The sequence below is a fragment of the Molossus molossus genome, unplaced genomic scaffold, assembly GCF_014108415.1.
Source record: "Molossus molossus isolate mMolMol1 unplaced genomic scaffold, mMolMol1.p scaffold_m16_p_8, whole genome shotgun sequence".
In the NCBI taxonomy this organism is placed as follows: domain Eukaryota; kingdom Metazoa; phylum Chordata; class Mammalia; order Chiroptera; family Molossidae; genus Molossus; species Molossus molossus.
The window spans coordinates 65,142,835-65,168,327 of NW_023425402.1; the positions used below are offsets into that span (position 1 = coordinate 65,142,835).

Sequence of the window (25,493 nt, forward strand, 5' to 3'; positions counted from 1 at the left end):
AGTCCAGGATGGAATGCAAAACATAGCAAAAGAATCTAACTGTATTACAAATGTTATGAAAGAACTTCACTGAAAGAGGTGGGGAAAGAAAGGTACTTACCTAACTAACTTTAAATAGGTGACGTCTATAAGAATAATGGCAAAAGCAAGTATACATAGAACTGTACTCTAATTGATAAATGTTTTCCACAGGGGTACAGGTTCTCAATTCTGAGAACATTATACATGTATACTAGGACTGATTAAGTATATGAATAGTCAATGGTAGAAGACGACAATCTGAAAAGACTCCATACTGTATGATTCCAATTATATGATACTTTGTTGAAGTGAAGGTTATATATAGGTAAGAGGAGGATGCTAGAATGATCAATGTAGTATAGATTAGAGTTAGAGACATCAGTACAAACACTCATATTTAATTTAATATAGATACAGCTACTTACAATACAGAAATATTTATAGATATGTGTATATACACAGATTAGTATTCCAATATATTATTTTCTTGCCTTGTCCACTGAGAGGTCTTAGAAGTAATGTCCTCACAGTATCAACGAGCACACCCAGCTACGAGGTCTTGGTTTCTAATACTATTCTCAATAAAAGAAATCAGGGTTCCCTGGAGCAACAGCTGATTTTAGGACTGTGGCAGGAACTACGTAAGATAAGCTGAAGCATCTTGAAGCGCCAGAAAGCAAAGACATATGCAAACAAAAAATATAACTCACAATGATGTATTTATGTCAAAGGGACAGAGAAGTTAACTCAGAGTTCCCAATGGCCAAAGCTGGAACAATCTGAGCAACAAAATAAAGTACTATTGGATTATGACCAAGTATAAAATAGGTATCCAATGAGTCCACACTAATATAAATGGCAAAATAAATAAATAAATGGGGATCAAAAGACAAATCTCCTGTGTAGAATTCCAAATAATCTATGTAAATACTACCCCCCTCAAGGAGGTGGAGCTTAATTCTCCATCTTTTAAATGTAGGGTGCATATAGCAACCTCCTTCCAAAGAGTACAGCATTGGGGGGGGGGGGCAAAGAGTAACTTTACAGAGTAGAAACCTGACTAACACACTATCTAAACCAGGTGATCAAGGTTAGCATTAACAGCCAAAAGTAATGTGGACAGTAGGTGTCCTTGATGTAATATGGTAACAATGGCACTTAACTCTGTGATCTTCCTCCCACAACCCCACAAGCCCAGTTCTAATCATGAGAGCAACATCAGACAAATCCCAGTTGAGGGACATTCTACAAAATACCTGACCAGTATTCCTCAAAACTGTCAGTGCCATCAAAAACAAGGAAAGTCTGAAAAATTGTCACAGCCAAGAGGAGCCTAACAAGACATGATGACTAAATGTAATGTAGAATCCTGGACGGGATCCTGGAACAGAAAAGGGACAACAGGTAAAAACTAAGAAAATCTGAATAAAGTATGGACTTTAATTAATAACAAAGTATCAATATTGGTTTAATTCTGACAAGCATATCATAATAATGTAAGACATTAATAGTAGGGAAACTGGTTGTGTGAACTCTTCATAATTTTTTTTATAAGTCTAAAATAAAAAGTTCATTTGAAAATAAATTAGGTCAGACTAACCTCAATATAAACAGTTTAACTTAATAGATCTCTAGCCAAATATCGTTTTTCACCAAATCCTTACAAAAATGAGAACACATAAGGAAAAATAGTTGTGTTTGATAAAACAATAACAACATCAACAAAAAGTTGGTTAAAGGACTGAAAGCAAGCAGGAAGATTTCTGTAAGTATCCCAGGGGCTAGGTTTTCTGGACATGATCTATCTTTTCATGATTATTATCAAGGACCTGGATGCTAACAGAATGTACACTAATAAGTCTAATAATTAGAGGAAACAAAGGAAAATACCTTGAATAACAAAGTATTAAATCTTGAATAAAATCAAGATTTAAAAGGATTTTGACAAATTATAGAGACAGATTAAATCTTATTAAAGAGTGAAATTAAAGAGAGAAAAAAATATCCTATGTGCCAAAAGACAAAGTATAAAAATATAATTTAACAGTAGCATTTAAAAAAATTTTTTGTGTGGTTTTAATGACCTCATTGAGTGTAAGAAAGATACGGCTACCCCAAAAGGCAATGCTGTATTAAGTCATACTAAGTTAAGAATAAACTGTCAGTATGAAAGGGAGAGAGTACTAATAACCTCAAAGCTGGACAGCTCATATATAGGGTACACATTAAGTTCTGAGAATTACACGTTGAAGAGAACCATCACCAACAAAATGCACCCAAAATTAGGTATCATGCCCTGGCCTGTGTGGCACAGTGGTTAGAGTTGGCCTACATACCAAAGGGTCATGGGTTCGATTCCCAGTCAAGGGTGTGTACCTGAGTTGTGGGTTTGATCCCTGACTCTGGTTGGGACACATGCGGGAGGCAACCAATTGATGTGTTTCTCTCACATCAAGGTTTCTCTCTATCTCTGCTCTCCTCCTTCCCTCCTTTTCACTTTCTCTAAAAATCAATGGAAAAAAATATCCTCAGGTGAGGATTAACAACAACAAAATAATTAGGTAGCATGATTGTAGACTTAAAAGCATGCTATACCAAAGCTTTTAGTCAACAGAAGAAAAGATGACCAAGTGATGACATAATGGCAATCTTTGAGTATCTCAATTTATATGGCACGAAAGAGGGATTTATACTCTTGTTCAGTATGGCTTTATGGGTAATACTAGATCTGAAAGATGTAAACTCTAAGAATATAGTTTTCACAATGACTATTTTCTAGTAGAGGGCTAAGAATGGACTGAACTACATTGTTACCATTCTCTAGAAGTGTTCAAGCAAAGACTGACTTATTTATCAGTGCTGTTTTAGAAGGGAGTAGAGAGTGAGTAAAAGATAAATGAGCATTCAGTGCCTTTCCAATCCTGAGATTAAGACTAAACAAAGGCACAAGTAATATATAAGCCTAAAGTTCCTGTGATATTCAAAGACTATCTATTTGGATTATGTTGGTTTAGTTATTAGAGTTACCTTATTCTGGGAGGCTAACATCTTAAAGTAATACCAGCATTTTAAATTTTGAGTCAAGCCCACTCTCAATCCTCTAAATCCAAAGAACATTTCTTGGTTTAGCTGGGTTTTAGTAGGCCCAAAACTAGTCAAGACAAAACAAACAAACAAAAACCTGAAAACAATTTGGGAGTAAATGGATTATCTACTGTTGAAATACTACAGCAATTTTTAACCTTTTTTTATCTCATGACACACATAATTTAATTACTGAAATTCTGCGGCACACCAAGACATATACTTTTTGCCAATCCGACCCCCCCTCCAAAAAAAAGGTATAAATTTGATTCATTCACACCAGATGGCTATTGTTGTGGTGGCTGTGGTCATTTTTTAAATTTGAAATTCTAAGGGCAAAAGTCAGTGTCCCTGACTAAACAGGTATTGCATGTTTTAAAAGTTCTTGCGGCACATCAATTGAAAATCACTGAAATACTACATCAAAACTTAAAGGCTTCACTGTAAACAAATTAGTGAGCAATGCCTTACTGATTGATGTGTACTCATTGTTCTCTGAGCTCTAGCTCTTCTCTTCAAAATTGCTGTAGGTTCGATTAAGTTAAACCAAGGGGCTGAATATATAATATAAGAAGCTATTATTCATTTTGAACCATCAAATTTGAAAATGTAAATAAATTAGCATGCATGTGTAAAATGCTAATTCCTTCAACTTTTTCAAAGAAGGAAATGAATAGTTGTGTGATTATGCATAAAATAAATTCCATCAAAGAAGCATTCTAAATAACAGAGAACAAAGTAAAGATTATGGCTACAAAATCTCTTAATCATATAATATCTCTTTGGTTGCTTTATGAGTTATATTAAAGTTTGGCTACCTACAATCCATCTGCTATTGCAGAAACTCTCTTGGTTGCATAGCTGAAAATTATTTTCAGTGGTTATGTCAGGTGAAGACCATGAAATAAAGCAGCACAGAGATGGGCAGACATTTATTAACAGAAACAATGTTAGGCACATTTAAACAAGTAAGGAAATAGAGCACACTACCTACCTTTTAAAATAACTTTTAAATCTCTGCTAAAGGTAAAAGTTTTATTTTCCTACTTTAGTATAATGTGTGTTTGGCAAAAACACTCTTCAGAAATTGACAACAGAATAAAGGTGTTAGTTTCATTTAAAAAAAAAATCCTCAACTGAGGATATGGTTTTATTTACTTTTTTAGAGACAGAGGAAGAGAGAAAGAGAGAGAGAAACATCAACTGGCTGCCTCCTGTACATGCCTTGACCAGGGATGGAACCTGCATTGTAGGCATGTGACCCAACAGGGAATCGAACCTGTAAACTTTTGGTGCATGGGATGACGCTCCAACCAACTGAGCCACCTGGCCAAGGCAAGGAGTTAATTCTGTATTTAACCTAGAGGTAATTTTATTTTATTTTTTATTTTTTTTATTTATTTATTTTTTTTTATCCTCACCCGAGGATATTTTTCCATTTTTTTGTACAGATAGAGTGGGAGGGAGAGAGAGGAAGGGAGAGAGAGTGCGAAACATCGACGTGAAGGGACACATCGAGTGGCTGCCACCCGCACGACCAACCAGGGCCGGGGACAAACTGCAACCGAAGTACGTGCCCTTGGCGGGAACCGAACCCGGGTCTCTCAGGACCGCAGGCCGACGCTCTAACCGCTGAGCCAAACTGGCCAGGGCGAGGTAATTTTATTTTAATAGGTGAGGTGCAACAGGGCATATTACAAAACAGAATACTTAAGGATCTGATTTCAATTCCTGCCTCTGCCTCACATCACTGGCAATGTGATGCAGAAAGGACAAGTAACCTTTCTGAGTTCCATTTTCTGATGTATAAAACTGAACAATAAAGAGCCTACCTTTTTCATAGGATCATTGTGAAGGTTAAATGAAATCATGCATATAAAAGCACATTTCAAATAGTTAGAAACTATACAATGTAATTTGATATTATTATCAATATGTTATATCCAATATTTTTAAAAGCTGAGAACATTTGAAAGTATAATTTGTATTAATATAGTAAAAAGAAAACTAATATGCCAAAGGCAAAAAAAAAATCTAAGATTCTCAACTTTGAAATGTTCTATTTTAAATAGTGAGTATCTACTCTCCATTTCTCTAAGGTCTTGAGAACACTGTAGCTAATCTGTGGATATCCACGGAAGAAGGGGGTACTATAAATACACTTCTTGTGAAAATTAAGAAAACAGACAACATTGCTATGAACCAACAGAAAAGCAATGGGAAAATGGTAAGAAGGGAGATCATGAAGGAACAACCAGCTTGAAGGGAAGTTTGGAGATTAGTTGGGAAGCCTTTCAGCAAATATCAAAATACCAGAAGAGTTCACAAGCAGTGGGCTTCATACTCCCTTCTCAGAGCCTTCAAAATTTGCTATCACATTGCAAAATAGACTTTGTGATCAATCAACAGGAAAAGCTGCAACAAACAATGGAAGCAGCTTATTTAATTCTCTGATTAAATACCTTGGAAAAGGTTTAGAGTGAAAGCTGGGCACTTTCCAAAATAATCTCAAGGAAAGTATTAAAAATGACAACTGTGACCTTCTTTTGGTATACGCACGTTTTTGAACTCTGAATATTGTTATACATATTAGTTATTTAGCCAACAGGATACCAGCCAGTTTGAGTTTAACTGGGATCTTTACTGCCTAGCTCATACAATAACAAAGTTGGATAAAATAAGACTGAGCAAAAAGCTGCTTGAGAAATAGTACTTATCTTAGAGACAGAAAACTTGAGTGCTTTAGCATTAATTGTATATTTTATTTAGAAGAAAATAATTTAACTACCCTATTTCTGCATCTCCATCTGTCAAGTAACTTAGTTATCAAATGTAAGCCGGACTGCCACCTGTAAGGATGTTGTAAAGGGAATTCCTCTGTTAAAAAGATGTTGGGGAAAAAAACTTAAGTTTTTCTGTAATGGTAAGATTGTAAAGTCTTATAAATACATCTTTCCCCCAAATAAATAAAAAAATGAAGGGCCTCAAGCACCTCAGATAAAATTTAATTAAATGGTCCTTGTTTGGGATATTTTGAGATGAATTGTATCAAAACAATTTTAAGTACTTATTATTTTTCTTGACTAATAATTTTTTTTTTCTCTCTCTCTCTAGAAAATTTACCTTTATCCTTATCCAATGGTTCCTGGGAAAGAATAGTGCACAGTACCGGGTTTTTCCACACCCCAGTCTCTTGAGCTAGAGTAGCTAAAAAATGCAATTCACAGCTGCCATTCTCCATCAGCTTTTCATGAGCTACCTATAAATATTAAATAAACATCCAAAGAATTACAACAGATTTTTTAAAGCAAGCTTATCAGGCTTTAAATATAATACTAAACTTTTGAAAAATAAGACTTTCATCTTAATATTTTCACGTCACATTACAAAGTGCTAAATTCCTTTACTTCTAATTTTTATAGTCAAATCTCAAGGATAAGCATATCAATGATAAATTTTAAATAAAAACAATGTATTTTTAAAGTAAATAAGTTCATATTACTTATTCACAAAAATCTAAACCAAGAGCAAAGTTATTTCTCAAGGAAGCTATCAAAATATTCATAGCATAAAGGACCTTACACATTTTACATACTCTGTTAATAAAAAAATTTCCCCCCAAACTTCTACCATTAATAAATGACAGATCTGCATCAAGGCCTAAGTGACAACTTACACATATTCCAATAAGAGACTTATGAAAAGGAAACAACTAAATGCATGATTTTTCATTTATTCACTACATACCCATGGCAAAATCCTATTACAGCTGACACAAATCTTGATTATTAGTTTTTTCCAAGTGTTCATGCAATAGGCATATTCTTTAGGCCACAAAAGACCAAAATTTTTTATTCAAATCAGAAAATATGTACTAAGAATTTCTATGGACAAAGTACTAGGAAGAAAACAACTAGTCCCTGAGTTTATTGGGCTTATCCTCTAGTAGGGTAAAGAAATGCTTAAACAGTTAATATACAAATGAAACAAATGCTGTTAATCAGATATAAAATAACCATGAGGAAGCACTAAAACAATAGAAAAGTGTCATGGCAACTCATAAAACTACATGCTATGTTTATACAAAACGTCTCTTCCTCAACACCATAAAAACTTTCCCATTGTAACAATTTCAAGTGCTTTAAGAAAAATTTTTTGAGCAATCTCTAAATACCATAGAAGGCTTTAAAGAGTTATTTCCTTCTCATTAACTCATATAGTGCTACTGTTTCAAAGAGGAAAGTTTAGAAGTTTTATCTTATGCTGACAAACAAAAAAAAAATTAAGTAGCATGAGGGATTCAGTATTATAGTTGTATATAAACTTATTTAATTCTCTGGTAGAGTGCATCTGAATGCCAAACAATGAAAAGTTCTGAATCATTTACCTAAAAACAAACACAGTAGGAAAAAATATAAGACACAAAGAATGATATGCTGAAGTAGAAACAGCATGATCAAAAAGTCAGCTGCAATGTGACAAACAGGACAAGACTCTCTCTCATTTCAACAAACAGTTTGTAAGTGTCTATTATGTGTAAGACATAATACAATCCTATGGTATTAAGATATGAATCCTACCTTCAAGAATTTTGCATGATATAGTTTAATGTTTAATATTAAATAGGAAAATTGATTTCTCTAACTATAATTTATTTCACATGCTCTAAATTTGAGACTAACCCTCTTTATTATGTCTCCTACACAAAAATATAAGGCCAAAGGATATTTTAAGAACTCTGGCTAGAGAAAGAGACAACTATGCACATTAAAACTAGCTAGCAGAAACATTCTTTTTAACCAATTAATCGAAATTTACTTGAAGCTATAATATATCCAGCACAATCTAGTGCCTGAAACAAAATTTAAAGCTCTTGAAAATGCTCCAAAATAACTAAGTGCAAAATTGTGTAGTACTCATCTAAGTAGAATAAAATTACTAAATAAAAAAGATAAAGCCTATTTTTTCAGCTCTAGGAAAAAAAAAGCTTATGCTTTGAAATGAGGAACCTGGATTCAAATAACTACTCTGTGACATTAGCTGCATTATAAGTAAGGGCAAATAAATATTTTAGAGTATGAGCCTCAGTTTCCTCACCTTTAAAATGGGAAAAACATACCTACCCCCACAAAGTTTTCATAAAAATTAAATGAGATATATTAAATTCTTATAAAGCATATTGAAGATTTTCAACATTATTTAAACTATTTCTAAATACAAAAGAGGACATTTTAAAGAGGACATTTTCTTTTATGTTCCCTTACTGCTCTGGCAAAGTCTTTAATTATCTGATCTTAAAGAACAGTACATTAAACCAAACTATCTAAATATATATATTCACTTATTAATCAGTTATTGAACATTTACTACATGCAAGACACTAGTTAACAACAGCAATTAAAGTTTATCATTACTTAGTTTTAAAGTTTAACCCAATAATTTAAGAATAAAGAAAACTAACTTAAAATGTACCTATATTAAAACTAATAGGTAAATATTCTCACCTGCACCAGTGTCTGAAATTGTTTCCACTGTTTGTCTGGTAACTCACCAGGCAGACACAGTAGAAGTTCAACACAGCTTCTAAAAAACAAAAAATTGGTAAACATACAAATAATTATTAAAGTTTGAAGTAAAATAAAATGAATAATTCTAACATTATCAGTAGATGTCCCATAACCAATCTATTTAAGATTAAACTATCATAAGAGCTAAGATACAAAGTTAAAACAAAAAAGCTAAATCTAATTTTTTATTTACTCAAAGGTTTACTCACAATGCCAAGCGTTCCAGAACCAATGCTACATTTTCACATTCAGAGGTAAGATAAGGTCGGGCTTTAACATAACTTTGGATAGCCACTGTGTATACCTCCAATAAAGGTAAGGGATCTTCTGAAGTTTTCCATTTCTCTGCATATTCAAGGAGTGTCTGTTTTGGAAGAAATCATAAAAAGTATTCAATGTAAATCAAAATACACATTGACTAATCAAGTGTTTTTCTTTCCTCTCTGAGAAATTTTAAAAATACATTTATTTATAAAAACAAAAACCAGTTTATACTGATTAAAATAGTCAAAGTTATAAAGCCATTGTCTTATTTCCAGCTCTCTATAGGAAAAAAAAGGTGTTAATTCATCCAATGATAGCATCATTTCATAAAGGCTGGTTTTAAATAGCGTAAGCATTATCTCTTCTCTACCCTCGTCAAAATGGCATCTTTCACTCAAAATTTCTAAGATTTAAGTTATTTTAAATAGAAGACACCAGGGCAAGTAGTATTGGACCTGACATGCAGTAAAGAATTTCATAGAATATTTGTTTTCTATGTTTTTGTATAAGGAGCATAAAATTCAACATATAAAAAAATGAATCAAATATGGTCAGAAAGGACATAATTTTTCAGTTAATAAAAAATAATAGTGCATAACACATTACTGTCTTTTAGGACAAGTTTTATCATTTTAAAACTCATCTAAAGATCTTCAATATATGTAATCAATACATTTTTTTATTTTTTTATCCTCATCTGAGGACATTTTTGCATTTATCTTGAGATAGAGCGGGAGGGAGTCAGGAAGGAAGAGAGAAACATCAATGTGAGAGAGAGACATCAAGTGGCTTGCCACCCCCATGACCCAAATGGGGCTGGGAACAAAGTGCAACGGAGGTACATGCCCTTAGAGGCAACCGAACCTGGGCCTCTCTGGTCCGCGGGCCAACGTTCTAACCGCTGAGCAAAACCAGCCAGGGCTGTGTAATCAATATTAAAGATTGATAATTAGGTCAAGTAATTTTTGTAATAAAGTGCTTATTAATTGAAAACACTCATCATTCCTTAATGAAGTACATATTCCAAGTTCACTTTAGCAGAACCAAAAAGAAAAAAATGCTGTTTATCTACAGAAGAGATGAAAGAAATTGGTTACAATAGTTAAACACCTCCATGTTAAGACTATAACTACTAAAATAGTGAGTTACTAAAAACTATCTAAAAGATTATAAAATTATGCTAAATAAAATAGGGCTCTAATTAAATTTTTTTTTTAATAATATAAGACGGCCACACTTGGTCCTCTTCACACTTCAACGTTTAAGACTCATCTCATATGAAAATTCAGATGTCATTTCCTAGAAAAGAGGTTAATTTGAAGGAAAACTCCATGAGGGCTTGTATCCTCTGGCATACAGAAGCAGCTTTAAAAAACTTAAAAGGTGCCCTGGCCGGTTTGGCTCAGCGGTTAGAGCATTGGCCTGAGGGTCTGGAGAGACCTGTGTTCGGTTGCTGCTAAGGGCACGTACCTCGGTTGTAGTTTGGACCTGGCCCTGGTTGGGTCGTGTGGGTGGTGACCACTCGATGTATCCCTTTCACATCAATGTTTCTCTCTCTCTCTCCCTCCCACTCTATCTGAACAAAATATATATATACATATATATATATATTTTAAAAAAACTTAAAAAGTGCCCTGGCCAGTTTGGCTCAGCGCTTAGAGCATCGGTCCAGGGACCAATGAATCGTGGGTTCAATTCCGGTCATGGGCACATGCCTCAGTTGTGATTCGTCCCCGGCTCTGGCTGGGGTTGTGCGGGAGGCGGCCACTCGATGTGTCCCTTTCATGTTGATGTTTCTCTCTCCCTCTCCCTCCCACTCTGTCTGAACAAAAATATTCAGGTGAGGACAAAAAATGTTCTCAGGTGAGGATAAAAATTTTTTAAAAATAAATAAATAAAAAATTTAAAAAGTATGGGTAGCTAGGAAAGAAGAAAAGATAGTGGGACGGAAGGAAAGAGGACATGAATTATATTCTACCCCAAACACTCAAAAGAAAGCACTTACTGCCTTGTCTTTGTTACTAACCTCTAACTAGCAGAAATAGTAAATGATCACAGAAAATAAGGAAGAAAGGAAGAACAGAAAAGGTAATATGGCAAATCAAAGAGCAATATAATAATAACTCACTTTCTGAGTAATCATATATTCATAGACCCTGACCCCCTCCACTTGGACAGAAGTTCAGGCATCTTAAGTTAGGGCCACCTTGTGGGACTGAGTCCTTCAACCTGTGGAATCTGACACTAACTCCAGCTAGTGTCAGAATTGGACTAAATTATAGGACACCTATTTGGTGTCAGCAATAAAAACAATCTCTCAACAGGATATAGAACATATAAACAAAACTTGCCAAATGAATGCAAAAAATCTGCATTCTAGATTCTTCTATGATTATCCCTCTACTTCTAGGAATAAAACCGAGTATGACGTTTCATGTTTAAAAAATGTTACATGGGCAAATGTTGGCACAACTGGATTTAATATTTTCCTTAGGCATTTTATGATGGACAGACATCTTCAAAGACTTCAGAATTAATATCAACTATGCACACAATTATTACTTTAGCTTTCACCCATCTTTCTACACAAAGTTATTAAATAATATTTTTCTTTTCTGGAAAAACAAGTTTAGGTGTCTAGGGAACTTCATGACTGGCAAATGTTCCCAACCTAATATGGATTAAATTGAACACTTAGATTTTACTATTAGTTTTCTTATAGTAATAGATCAATTTCTATAATACAGGGTGGGGCAAAAGTATTCTTGTAATATTCTTTATTAATTATTGTATTATTTTTCCATACAAATATCTGTAAACCTACTTTTGTCCCACCCTGTAATTTTAACTTTTGCCGGAAAAGAAAACGCATCAAACAAATTTTCCAACATCTTTAAAATTATAAGATTCTTTCTTATTTCCCAAACCTAAGAAAAACTTAAAAAAAAAAAAACATATACAGCTACATATATCTACATTTTGCCTAATCCTTACATTTATTGATACATCTAGCTCTCTGCAAAGGGGACTCAGACATTACTTCTCTGCTTTATGTAATTTGAGTTCCACTGTCCTCAAATAAGTTTTTAAACTTAATTCTAATATGTAATCAAACACGAGTTCCTTAGGGTATAATAGAGTTTGAATTAATGAAAATAGTAATTGACAAATCACAAAATGTTAGGCCCAGAAAGCACCTTAAAAATGATCTCCTTTGACTTTATTTTACAGATGAGTAAAGAGGGAGAGGAAGCAGATTCTGGTGAAAAGGAGACCATTTATGTGGCTATTGAACAGTCAGGAGAGGGTAGAAGAAATGGATGACAGCAGATTATGAGATGATACCAAAAAGAAAACTGATGACATGTTCATACTGATTACCTATATAGGAGAATAAGTTTAAAAGCTTGGTTAAAAAGCAAATATCTGTATAAAGCTATGAGAGTTGCTAGCCAGTAAGTAAAAGGTATACTGATGGCAGTAGATATTCTCTAGTTTCTTAAGACACTAAGTCAATAGAATCATTGTGAAATTGGAAGCATGCCCAAAACAATTGGTTAATAAATTATGCTTTCTTCAATTAAAAGAGTTACTTATTGCCCTGGCCAGTGTGGCTCAGTGGGCTGGACTGCCATGTACACCAAAGGGTGATGGGTTCAATCCCCAGTTGGGCCACATATGAAAGGTTACCAATCAATGTTTCTCTCTGGAAACAATGTTTCTGTTTCTCTTTCTCTCGCTTTCTCTTTCTCTCTCTCCCTCCCTCCCTCCCAAATCAATAAGAAAGCATATCCTCGGATGAGGATTAAAAAACCAAAAAAAAAAAGAAATAAAAAATGAAACAAAAAAAGTTACTCATCTGTACCTACTGCCTTAATCTATACAAGAAATTTCAGGTGGGAATCCTACAATGATCAGACTCATTCCTTTCACAGAATTATAAAGATCATTTAATTCTGTTTTACAGAGGAACCTTTCTTCTGCCAGGGGCCACTTGGATATTTATAACATCATTCAAGCCTGGCCGGTGTGGCTCAGTGGTTGAGCATTTATCCATGTACCAGGAAGTCACTGGTGCGATTCCTGGTCAGGGCACATGCCCAAGTTGTGGGCCAGATCCTCAGTGGGGAGCATACAGGAAGCAGCCAATCTATGTTCTCTCTCATCAATGTTTCTATCTCTCTCTCCCTCTCCCTTCCTCTCTAAAAATACTTTATAACATCATTCGAGGGCCATACAAAATTGTCAACTTAAAAGTTAGCCTGCTGTATTTGGTCAGGCTAATTTGGTGAGGCATGTGATGTTAGCTGGTAATGATTTTACAGGCCTTATACAGCCCTCAGGCTGGACATTCCCCACCCGTGCATTAAAGGATCCAATGACCTGCACAATATTAATACAAATGGTAATTAGCAAAACTAGGCAGCCTTACTCTCTGTGAAATGTTCTGTCCACTACAAACAACGATTGTGGTAATGTAAAAGAACTATAAATCTGTGGAATTACTTTATAATTACAAAATGCTTTTACCTATATTATTTCAATTATTCCTCATAACTCCATGAAGTTAAATACCATTTACCCAATTTGCCAATCACAATAGAATCGAATGACTTCTTGCCCAGCCAGTTTGGTTCAGAGGAATGAGCATTGTCCCTTATTCTGAGAGGTCCCAGTCTGATTCCTGGTCAGGGCACATGTCTGGGTTGCAGGCACAATCGCAGTAGGGGGCATGCAGGAGACAGCCAATCCATGTTTCTCTCACATAGATGTTTCTATTTCTCTCTCTAAAAAATCAATAAAAACATTTTTGAAATCCTCACCGGAGGATATTTTTCCATTTTTCTTCAGATAGAGAGGGAGGGAGGGAGGGGAAAAGAGAGAGAGAGAGAGAGAGAGAGAGAGAGAGAGAGAGAAAGAGAAAGAAACATCAATGTGAGAGGGACACACTGAATGGCTGCCTCCCACATGACCCCGACCAGAACTGGGGACAAACTGCAACTGAGGTATGTGCCCTTGACCGGAATCAAACCCGCGACTCATTGGCCCTCACGTGGACGCTCTAATCGCTGAGCCAAACCAGCCAGGGCAATAAAAACGTATTTTAAATAAAGATTTAAATGACTTCTTTATCTGTTGATTACTTTAGCTAAAAGTAAGAAAATCAACTCAAAGCATCATAAATAAGAAAGGTTTACCACATAATAGGAAATTAGGAGGAAAGGCCAGTTCCAGGATTGGTTAGTTCAGCAGCTCAACAATGTCTTCAAGGACCCACTTATGTCTTCACTCTGCCAACGTCAGATGATGCCCCTACTCAATACCCAGGTCTCAAGAGAGTCAAACAAGCTTCTTACCCAGACTCAGCAATAATCAGAAGAAAAATGAAGCCATCTCTTCATGTGCATCTCTTTTAGGAACAAAGAACCTCTCCCAGAAACTCCCAACCCAATTTCCATCAGATTTCTCATCAGGTCTCCATGGCCAAACTGCATCACATACCAATGTCAAAAATCACACCGTTATACTGGAATCCCATGGCTGCCTTTCTTTTTTGGGGGGGGAAGAGGGGCATCGATGTGAGAAACATCAGTCAGTTTACATGTTCAAACCAGGGACTGAACCCCAAATTTAAGCATATGCCCTGACTGGGAACCAAACAAGAAACCTTTTGGTCTATATGACCATGATCCAACCAACTGAGCCACCTGGCTGGGGCCCTACAGCTGACTTTTAAACCAATGAGTTCCCTCTTTCCAAGCCTAGAGATCAGGCCTACTCTGAAGCACAAGCTATGTAGGGGAAGGAAAATGTGTTAATAAAATCAGGATTTTATTAGGAAAATGGGGGAGGGGCAGTCTCACAACAGTTGTCTCACCAATGGTTTTTATTCCCACATACCCTCAAGAATAAATAAATGTGTATATACATATGTTTACATTTATATACACATACACATATAAAGATAAAAGTCCTTGTGATCCAGTTTGGGGTATGGTACATAGAGAATAAGAGATAGAGAAAGAAACTCAAGTCTTCCTACAAGGCACCACATTACTTCCATTCATGAGCAAACTATAAACCAAATATGGTAAAAAAAAAATTTTTTAACTGTGTTATACAGAGAAAGACTGATGGAACTAAGGATGCTTAATCTGGATAACAAATAACATTTACTGAATATTTCCTATATGCTAGGCATTGTTCTGAGAGCTTCACATGTATTACCATTAGTAATTATGTAACATATTTAAAAAAGAAATCCTCACCCAAGGATATGTTTCTACTGATTTTAGAGAGAGAAGAAGGGGGAGAGAGAGAAACATCGATCAGTTGCCTCCCATATGTGCTCCGACCAGGGACTGAACCTGCAACCTAGGTATGCAACAATGCTCCAACCAACTGAGCCACCAGGACAGGGCAGTAATATGCTTCTTTTAAAAATGGGCAAACTGAGGCATAAATAGGCTAAAGTAACAAGCCCCAAGATCACAGAGCTAGTTAAGAGGCAGAGAGAAGATTGAAACCCTAGTAGTCTGACTTCAGAGTTAAAAAAATTCTTAACTAATATGCTCTACATTTCTGGACAAATGAAAATTTGATTCACAGCCAAAATCTGAAAACTTGTCACATAAGAGAAGAGTTAGTCCTTTTTTTAAAAACTTTTTTTCTTTATTGATTTTTAGAGAGAGAAGGGAGAGGGAGGGAGATAGAAACACCAATGAGAAAGAACATCAACTGGCTGCCTCCTGCATGCCCCCTACTGGGGATTTGGCTCACAACCTGGACATGTGCCCTGAACAGGAATTGAACCAGGAAACAAAAGAGGAATAAAATCACAGGAGTGTTAAATTTAATGAACATGATGATTAATTACATTATTGTCCTACATAAAGATAAAAAATAGAACCAGTGACCTCTTGGTACATAGGTTGATGCTCAACCACTGAGCCACACCATTAGTCTTATTCCGCATGGTCTCTCAGGGCAAACCAGGAGCTCTACATTAAAGCTTGAAGAAGATATATTTCTACTTCCCATGAGGCAGAAACATCAATTAGAGTTAAACAAAAATAGAACAGGTTAACCTCTTGGGACAGGAGGACCTAGCATTGAAGTTATTCAAGCAGGAGCAAGATGACTCTGAGTTCAGAAAGCTGTAGAGGAGTCACATTTTGGAGACACAGTAATGCGAGTGTGCAGGGCTCATACAGGTTTTGATAATGTATATATTGCTTTAAAATAATTTAAATTTATTTTGTAATATTTAAAAATAATACATTAAAACTTAGATTTCTTACTTTTCTTTTTTAAACATTTTGGAAAATTAGGCCATCTATATTACTGCATGGCAACAAATGACTGGAGTTGAGTGATGAATGAGTCAAGCTCCCTGACTGAGACCAGGCAGGGGCTCTCTAGCTGCTAAATGTCTCACCTAGCCACCTCTTTCTTTAAGGTACCTATTGGACCCCTAGCTGTGGTGACAACTTCTATTTTATAGTGTGTATTATGGACAAGCCTGAGATAAGAGAAAGAAATACGAACAAAAGAAAGGTTAAAGGTTCATGCTCTAAGGAGATCAACACAGTGTTTCTCAACCTCTTCATTATCAACCCCTTTCAAGGAGCTTTTCGACTTTTTATCCTAACTGTCCCCCATCCCCAATGACATTTAATACTAGATATATTGTAGTATATCTGTTTATAGGCCATAGAGTATTGTAATATCTAATATTTGTTTGTCTGTTCATTTTTCCTCCCCCAGAGGCCATTTTGTCCCCTTAGGAATGAAAATGTACGTTTTAACATTTGGCTCTTAAGGTGATTTCTCATTATCTAAATCAGTAGAACATACATACTCTAGGGCAAAAGACAGTACAGATTAACTTCCAGCATCTTCCTTTAGTTCCTCTAAGGATTGTTAGGAGAGAAAACAAAAGAGGAATAAAACTACAGGAGTGTTAAATTTAATGAACATGAGGGCTAATTACATTATTGTCCCACGTAAAGATAAAAATAGTGGACTGCTGAATAAGTTTATACTGTTATACTCATATTTCAGTTCCAATTTATATCTAGGATTCTCTAGAAGTTCTCAAAAGTTTTGGTCTCATGACCCTTTATTCTCTTAAGAATTGCTAGGACTCACAGAGTTTTTGTTTATATGGGTTACAACTATTGATATTCACCATATTAGAACTGAAAATTAAGATTTTCAAAGTATTTATGAATGGAATTAAAATAACAATAAACCCATCACATTATTATAAACAAGGCATTTTAAATTCAATATTTCAAAAAAATTAGAAGAGTGGCATTGTTTTACATTTTTCAGATCTCTTCAGTGTTTGATTTAATAGAAAAGAGCAGGAGTCATATCTTTTCTGCCTTTAATCTGTTGCTGTATCACACGTCGTGTAATCTCTGAAACATCCTACTGTACACGAGTTAAAGAAGGAAAATGTAGTTTCAAATTTTTGGACCCCCTAAACTTTTGGTGAATGTGCAATACTCTTTAAAATTTTGAAGTTATTACAATTTATTTGAAGGCTTTTGTGGAAAAATGAGACACATATATTTTGCATCTTGTGCTTTTCAAACCTCGCTAAAACAGTAATTATTTTAAAAGCAGCATAAACTACACTAAGAAAATAGTAATGGAGAAAAAAAGATACAAAATTTTAAACACCAGAAAGCATATGAAGACTGGCACTCTAAGTAGGTTCTACATAAGGACACTAACTGCAGAAATCACCAAAGGGCTCAAGAATTGCGAGCACCAAGTGCCTGTGAAAATGGGGTAAAGGTGGAGATAAGAGAACTGGCTGAAAATCTATTTAAGCAGTTAAGCCTACCTGATTCCTCGTCCCTCTCCACAGCTTGGTGACCTAAACTAGCCACTACTCCTCTCTATCCTCAGCAGAAGTTTATTCTGTAGAGAAGTTTAAAAAAAAAAAAAAAAAAAAAAAGGGTGTCTATACACAATTGAGGGGAGGTATCTTACCTTTAACAGGGCAGTAAGTAAGCTTTACATACTGACTACAAAGAGACAGCTCCCTTCTCAAGTCCTTTTCCTCAAATCATAGCCAGATCCTCCAGAGTCCTTAGCTGAGGAGTCCTCTGGGAACTCAAGAGAAAAGACTCAAAGATTCTGACACCAGATCTTCCCCAAGAAAGAAACTAGCTAAGTCCTCTTATTGTGAAGACTATAATAACCCGTGGGCTTGGAATTCTCAATCAGTTTTCAGTACATATACCTTTAAATGTGAATGGCTAAGGACTGCTAGGCATATGAGGAAAGCATCTAGCAGGTGAGAGAGCAAAACAAACAGTAAAAAAAAATAAAAAGAAAAGAAAGTTGAAATGAGCAGAGACTATGCAAGGAGAAGACAAAATTCCAAGAAACTATTATTAATACTCTCAGAGGTGACAGAATGTATTAGACCTATGAACAAAAACATCTCATCACAAAGGAATATTTATAGAAAAAAATATTTAAATTAAAAATATAACAGCAGATACGAAAACCTCAATTAAAGAGTTGGAAGAGAAACTGAGGAAAATAAAGTAAAAGGGATAGGAAAGAAAAGAATATTTTGAAAACAGTGCCAGAGGTCCTACAACTAATAGGAATTCCAGTAAGTCCGAACAGAGAAATGGAGGGAAGAAATCAAAGAACTAATTCAAGTTAATGTCCTAGAACCTAAGGACATACATTTTAAGACTATAAAGACCCACTGAGTGTCCAGCACAATTACTGAAAGTAGACCTATATACCAAAATACCTTTTCATAAAATTTCAGACCTCCAGGGCAAAGAGAGGATCAAAGTAAGGTTGGGGGAAGTGGAAAACAGCGACACTGGAGGTCAAAGGAACATGAAACACTGCATTAAAAACAGAGGAGCCCTGGCCAGTTTGGCTCAGCAGTAGAGTGTTGACCCATGGACCAATGAGTCGCAGGTTAAATTCCGGCCAAGGGCACGCTCCTCGGTTGCTGTTTGTCCCCAGCCCTGACAGGGGTCGTACGGGAGGCAACCAGTTGGTGTGTCCCTCTCACATCAATGTTTCTCTCTCTCTCCCTCCCGCTCTGTCTGAGGATAAACAGAAAAATATCCTCGGGTGAGGCTTAAAAGAAAACAGAGAAAATTATTTCCATCTAACTACCATAAGTATTAAGACAGAAAAGTCATTTTCAGATACGCACGTTCTCAAAAAATTCACCTTCTAGGCACATTATTTAGGATGCTACTGAAGGGGAAATTTCACCAAAATGAGGGAATAAACCAGGAAAGGAATGAGAATGGTATCTAGGAAAAAGGGAAATTCACATGAGAGAGCTAATAAAAAAAGATCCCCTGAAAACAGCTGTGGACTGAGCCTGAAGAATAACTATATCAGACAAATGGCACTAGGAGAAATTTCAAGATGAACTTAAAGACTACTTAATGAGCCTGAATAAGCTGAGAGAAAATTTAACAGACTCCAAGGCCTACTTTCTTTGCAGCATTCTGGTGGCATGAACATCATAACCCCAAAATTTCCCATTCTCAACCCTAACATGGTGTGTGGTTCATTAATTTCTCTAGTTTTTGTAGAGTATATTCTTTGCTATAAGCAAAGTTTTCAGAAGCAACCAAACTGGTCTCTTGGCATAGAGGGTCTCAAACTTGGACTAATATGAGCATGCTTGACACTAACCTGTTTGTAATGCCCACACGTGACTCTAATTCCCTAAGAAACATGACGTAATGGAAGTAGAGATTTAAAAAATATGTCTAGTACATAACCCAGAGAGAAAAGGTTTTTGGATTCCATCCAGTAAATTAATTTTCACAGTGCTAAATAACTGTTTCTCCATATAGCACACTCTAAAAATGACAGTTCTGATTTTATGTTAGTCTCCACGGTATTTCTGACTTTGTACATATATTCCAAAAACAAGACTACATGTCTAGCTGACCTGTACCATTTTATCATCACTCCAACAGTCAAGTAGTCACAGGGTAGGTAAACACATGGCACAAGTCTAGAGGGATAATTTCATTCCATTATACAGCTAAACACCATATCACAGAAGCAACATCTTACAGAGAAAATCCCCTACCCAGAGCGTAATCCTATCTCCAGGGACCTACAAGCCCAAATATGTACATTATCACATTCAAAGAAGCAGAGTCAAACTGCCATAAATAATAACAGCAAGAGTTTCAATCTCAATTTGCTAGGGCTCAGCCAGAACAGGTACCACAGTCTACTGGCTATGTCTATCATGAGCCAATTGCCACACATACGACATCCCTACTACTATGAACTGAGTATGTTTGCATACTAACCCCAACAGTGATGACATCAAGAGGCAGGACTTTTGAGCAGTGATCAGGTCTTAAGGGTGAAGCCCCCTTGAATGGGATGATGGTCCTTATACAAGATGCCCAAGAAAGCTCCCTTGCCTCTTCCACTATGTGAGCCACAGTAAAAAGGCACTGTCAACCAGGAGGTGGGCTGTCACCAGATATTGAATCTGCTGTGCCTTGATCCTGACTTCTCAACCTCCAGAACTGTTAGAAATGACTTTTTGTTGTTTATAAGCCAAGTAGCTTTTGTTTTTTATAGTAGCTCAAAGGGACTAATATGTACACATACTTTAAAACATGAAATACAATGGCAGAAAGCCCAGCTTAAAAGGTGCTCAATTCCCTTTATTTCTATAATTTATAACTATCCTTGTGGTAATAAAATTCAGCAGAAACCAGTCTTTTATTTTTATTTTTTTAAGTCTTCACCCGAGGACACTTTTCCACTTATTTTCAGAGTGGGAGGGGGAGGGTAGAGAGGGAGAGAGAAATATCGATGTGAGAGAGACACATCGATTGGATGCCTCCTGCACGACCCTGACCAGGGCTGGGGACAAAATCGCAATAGAGGTACATGCCTTTGAGTGGAATCAAACCCATGACTCTTGAGTCCATGGGCCAACACTCTAGCTGCTGAGCCAAACCAGCCAGGGCATAAACCAGTTTTTACTTAGTTCTTATACTCAGTGATCTACAAAGAACTTTTTGATTAAAAACAAATGAAAAAATTACTTCCTTTTCCTCAGAGAAATGTTAATCTATGTAGGCTGAACTATGAGAGACTGTGATCCATTGTCAACACAACAGATGGTATTAGGACAACTGGATATCCACATGCATAAAAATGAAATGAGACACTTAACATCATACACAAAATTCAACTCAAAATGGACCATACTTAAATAAAGACCTAAACCTATAAAACTTCTAGAAGAAAACATAAGAGGAAAATCTTGGGGATGCTGAGTTAGGGAAAGAGTTTTTAGATATAATGCTGAACCTATGGTCTATAAAAAGAAACAGTTGATAAACTAGACTTCATCAAAATAAAAAAATTTTGTATTTCAAAGACTCCATTAAAAAAACGAAGAAAGACAAATTCAGTAAAGTTGCAAGATGCAAAATCAACATACAAAAACCAGTTGCATTTCTATGCACTAACAATAAACTACATGAAAGAAATTAAGAAACAGTCATATTTATAATAGCAAAAAGAATCTAATTAAAAAATGGGCAATGGACCTAGACAGATATTTTTCCAAAGGAGATATACAAATGGCCAACGGGTATATGAGAAGGCACTCAAGATAACTAATCATCAGAGAACTGAAAATAAAAAAATTAATGAGCCCTGTCCAGGTGGCTCAGTTGGTTGGAGCATCATTCCGTACACCAAAAGGTTACAGACTCAATTCCCAGTCAGGGCACATACCTAGGTTTCAGGTTCAATCCCCGGTGGGAGGTGCGTCAGGGGAGGCAATCAATTGATGTTTTGTTTTCTCTCCTCTCTCTCTCTCAAATCAATATTTATAAAAACCATATACTTGGATGAGGATTAAAAAATAAAGAAGTCCTTATCTAAAAAAAAAAAAAAAAAAAATTAACGAGATAGCACCTCACACCTGTTAAGATGACTACTACAAAAAAGTGTTGGTGTGGGTATGGAAAAAAGGGAACCCATGTACACTGTTGGTGAGAATGTACACTGATACAGCCATTATGGAAAACAGTATGGAGGTTCCTCAAAAAATTAAAAATGAAAGTACCATATGATTCAGCAATCCCACTTCTAGATATACATTTGAAGGAAATGAAATCAGTATCTTAAAGAGATAGCTATACTCCTATGTTCACTGCAGCATTATTCATAATAGCTGAGATAAAGAAACAACCTGTTAATTGATGAATGAATAAATAAGGAAAATACGGTATATATACACAATAGAATACTTTTCAGTAATACAAGAAGCAAATCCTGCTATTTGCTATAACATGGATGAACCTGGAGGACATTATACTAAGTGAAAAAAAGCCAGACAAAGACAAATACAGATACTATATGATTTCACTCATATATGTAACCTTAAAAAGAAAAAAAGTCAAACTCTTAGAAACAGAGTAGATGGTAGTTGCCAGGGAGTGGGGATTGGGAGATTTGAAAAGATGTTGGTCAAAGGGTACAAACTTTCAGTTATGAGGTGAATAGGTTATGGGAAGCATACTGTGACTAGAGATAACACTGTATTATATATTTCAAATTTACCAAGAGAGTAAATCTTAAGCGTCCTCAACACACACATGCACAGACAAATGGGAACTATATGAGGTGGTGGATGTAATTAACTTGATTGTAATCATTTCATAATGCTTATAAAATCACCTTGTACACCTCAAATATATACAATTTTATTCATCAATTTTATCTCAATAAAGCTGGGGAAAAGAACATTTTTCATTTAACAAAAGATAAGAAAATGAAAAGACAAGGCATAAGCTGGGAGAAAATGTTTGCATATGATATGTGATAAAGGTCTTGTATCCAGAATACATAAAGAACTATTACAACTCTACAATAAAAAGATAATACCTCCCCCTAAAAATTAGCAAAAGTTTTAAATGAACAGTTCTCCAAATACAACAAATGGTTAAAAATACATGAAAAGATATTCAATTATCAGTCAAATGCAAAGTAAAATACATCAAACCAATACACACCCACTAGAAAGGCTGTAATTTAGAAAGACACTATCAGCCCTGGACAGTTTGGGTCAGTGGTTAGAGCATCAGCCCTTGGATGGAAGGGTTGCAGGTTCCATTCCCTGTCAAGGGCATGTACCTGGGTTGCAGGTTCAATCCTAGCCCAGGCTGGGGTAGTCCTGGAGGCAACCAATTGATGTCTCTCTCTCACATCAATGTTTCTCTCTTCCCCCCCCCTCCCTCCCGTCCACTATTAAAATTAATGGGAAAAAAATATCCCTGAGTGAGGATTAACAAAAATAATCATAAATAAACAAATAAAAATAAAGACAGTATCAAGTTTTGGTGAGGATATAGAAAAACTAGAACCCTCATGAATTGCTAGGAGGAATATAAAATGATTTATACAGCCACTTTGGTAAAACAATCAGGCAGTTTCTTAAAAAGTTAAACATAAATTCACTATCGAAATCAGCAATCAACTAGCAATGCATCCAAAACAAATATAAATATGTTGACAAAAAGAAATGTACATGAGTCCTGGCCAGTTTGGCTTAGTGTTTAGAGCGTCAACCCACAAACCAATAAGTCACGGGTTTGATTCTGGTGAAGGGCACGTACCTCGGTTGTGGTTTGTCCCTGGCCTTAGTCAGGGTCCTGAAGGAGGCAACGAATCAGTGTGTCCTTCTCACATTGATGTCTCTCTCTCTCTCTCTTCCCCTCCTTCCCACTTTATCTGAAGACAAAGGGAAAAATGTCCTTAGGTAAGGATAAAAAAACAAAAAAAAGTAATGTATATGAGCCACGCTGGAGTGGCTTAGCTGGTTGGTCACTGGTTCTATGCACGGAAAGGTTGCCAGTTGGACTCCTGGTCAGGGCACTTACCTAGGTTGGGAGTTCACTGGATCCCCAGTCGGGGCACATACAGGGGGGCAACTGATGGGAGTTTCTCTCTCACATCAATGTTTACCTCTCTCTCTTCTTTCCTCTCTAAGCATATCTTCAGGTGAGGATTTAAAAAAAAAGAGAAAGAAATGTGCATGCATGTTCACAGAACACTAACTGGGAACAAACCAAATGGTGTAGATGGATAAATAAAAAGTTTTGTTACACATATAGTTGAATATTATTCAACAATTAAAATAAAGTAGAATGAAATACTTCATAGCTTTTATCCCATTTAGTGAGAACTTCATTCACAGCTTTGCTATGTGTTTATGGGATGTACCCCAAAGTTCCTCGGAAGGTATTGTGTAACATACAGTATATGTATCATATTACTTTTCTGAAAGCTATAAATTTAGGAATTCCGAATCACATCTGGCCTCAAAGGTTTCAGTTAAGGACCATGGAATTTATGGAGAATTAATAACTTTACCAAGCCCATCTAACACATTTAAGTATTGTATATCATACAATAACCTATATTAACCAAAATTCATTTCCCAACTACAAATTTGTTCTTGTTTTAATATTTTAAAAATGACTGAATATGAATCACACAGTTAATATGTAGTATGTAGTAGAGACCTGGTTATTATATGATTTAAATTTTAAGCAAATTAGTGTCATTTAAATCATAGGTCTCTGGTTATGTGAACTTTCTACTGATTTAATTAATGGAATTTATAGAAACAATTTGAAACTAATGAAAAAGAAAATATCAATCAATATATATGAAACGCTTAAAATTTTAATGTTCAAAATATTTTTTCAGACATTAACAACTCAGAGGTACTAATATAAAAAATTTAAAAATATTCCTAAAATAGAAATTATGTAAAAATCATTCGAACTATAGTATCCTCATAACCCAGAATCAGAAATGAAAAACAAAAAGGTCTTAAAGGCTTCTCCATCACAAAGCATATGTTTATGAAAAAGAAATTTCAAACCTCCCCAGTTAGAAACATAAAAAAATAAAGATTAAAAGCAGCAGAGAGACACCACTTCACTAAAGTGGAAAAAAATATGAAAAATTTAAAATAACCACTGTTTTAGAATGTTTATCAGTAGAGTCTTTTGTAGGTCAATACAAACATTTTCTTTTTTGTTGTTGTTCAGATAGAGTGGGGGGGGGGAGAGAGAGAGAAACATCGACTCGAGAGGGACACATCGAGTGGCTGCCACCTGCACAACACAACCAGGGCCGGGGATAAACCGCAACTGAGGTACGTACCCTTAGCGGGAACCTAACCCGGGTCTCTCTGGACTACAGGCCGACGCTCTACCGCTGAACCAAACCGGCCGGGGCAATACAAACATTTTAAAGTGGGCATACTGCTGAACCAAAACTTCTAGTTCCACAAAATAATCCTAACCAAATACTGCCACATACTTGCAAAGATATTGAGAAAGAGTATTTTGACACTTTCTGTAATCTAAAATATTGGAAACAACCTAGATGCCACTAATAGATTATTTAATAAATTATGGTATGTCCATACTATGAAATGTTTTATTTTAAAAATATGTATAGTCCGGCCAGTGTGGCTCAGTGGTT

General features: G+C 35.6%; 1 protein-coding gene across 1 annotated transcript in view; it reads right to left on the bottom strand.

Moving 5' to 3' along the window:
- Positions 1-25,493, bottom strand: part of ZNF292 (zinc finger protein 292) — an 81,536-nt gene that overhangs the window by 30,858 nt on the left and 25,185 nt on the right. Inside the window, exons 2-4 of the mRNA XM_036248032.1 lie at positions 8,882-9,036; positions 8,610-8,688; positions 6,229-6,364 (exon numbers count right to left, since the gene is read on the bottom strand). Coding sequence (XP_036103925.1) covers positions 6,229-6,364; positions 8,610-8,688; positions 8,882-9,036 — 370 coding nt within the window. The remainder of the gene's footprint in view (positions 1-6,228; positions 6,365-8,609; positions 8,689-8,881; positions 9,037-25,493) is intronic.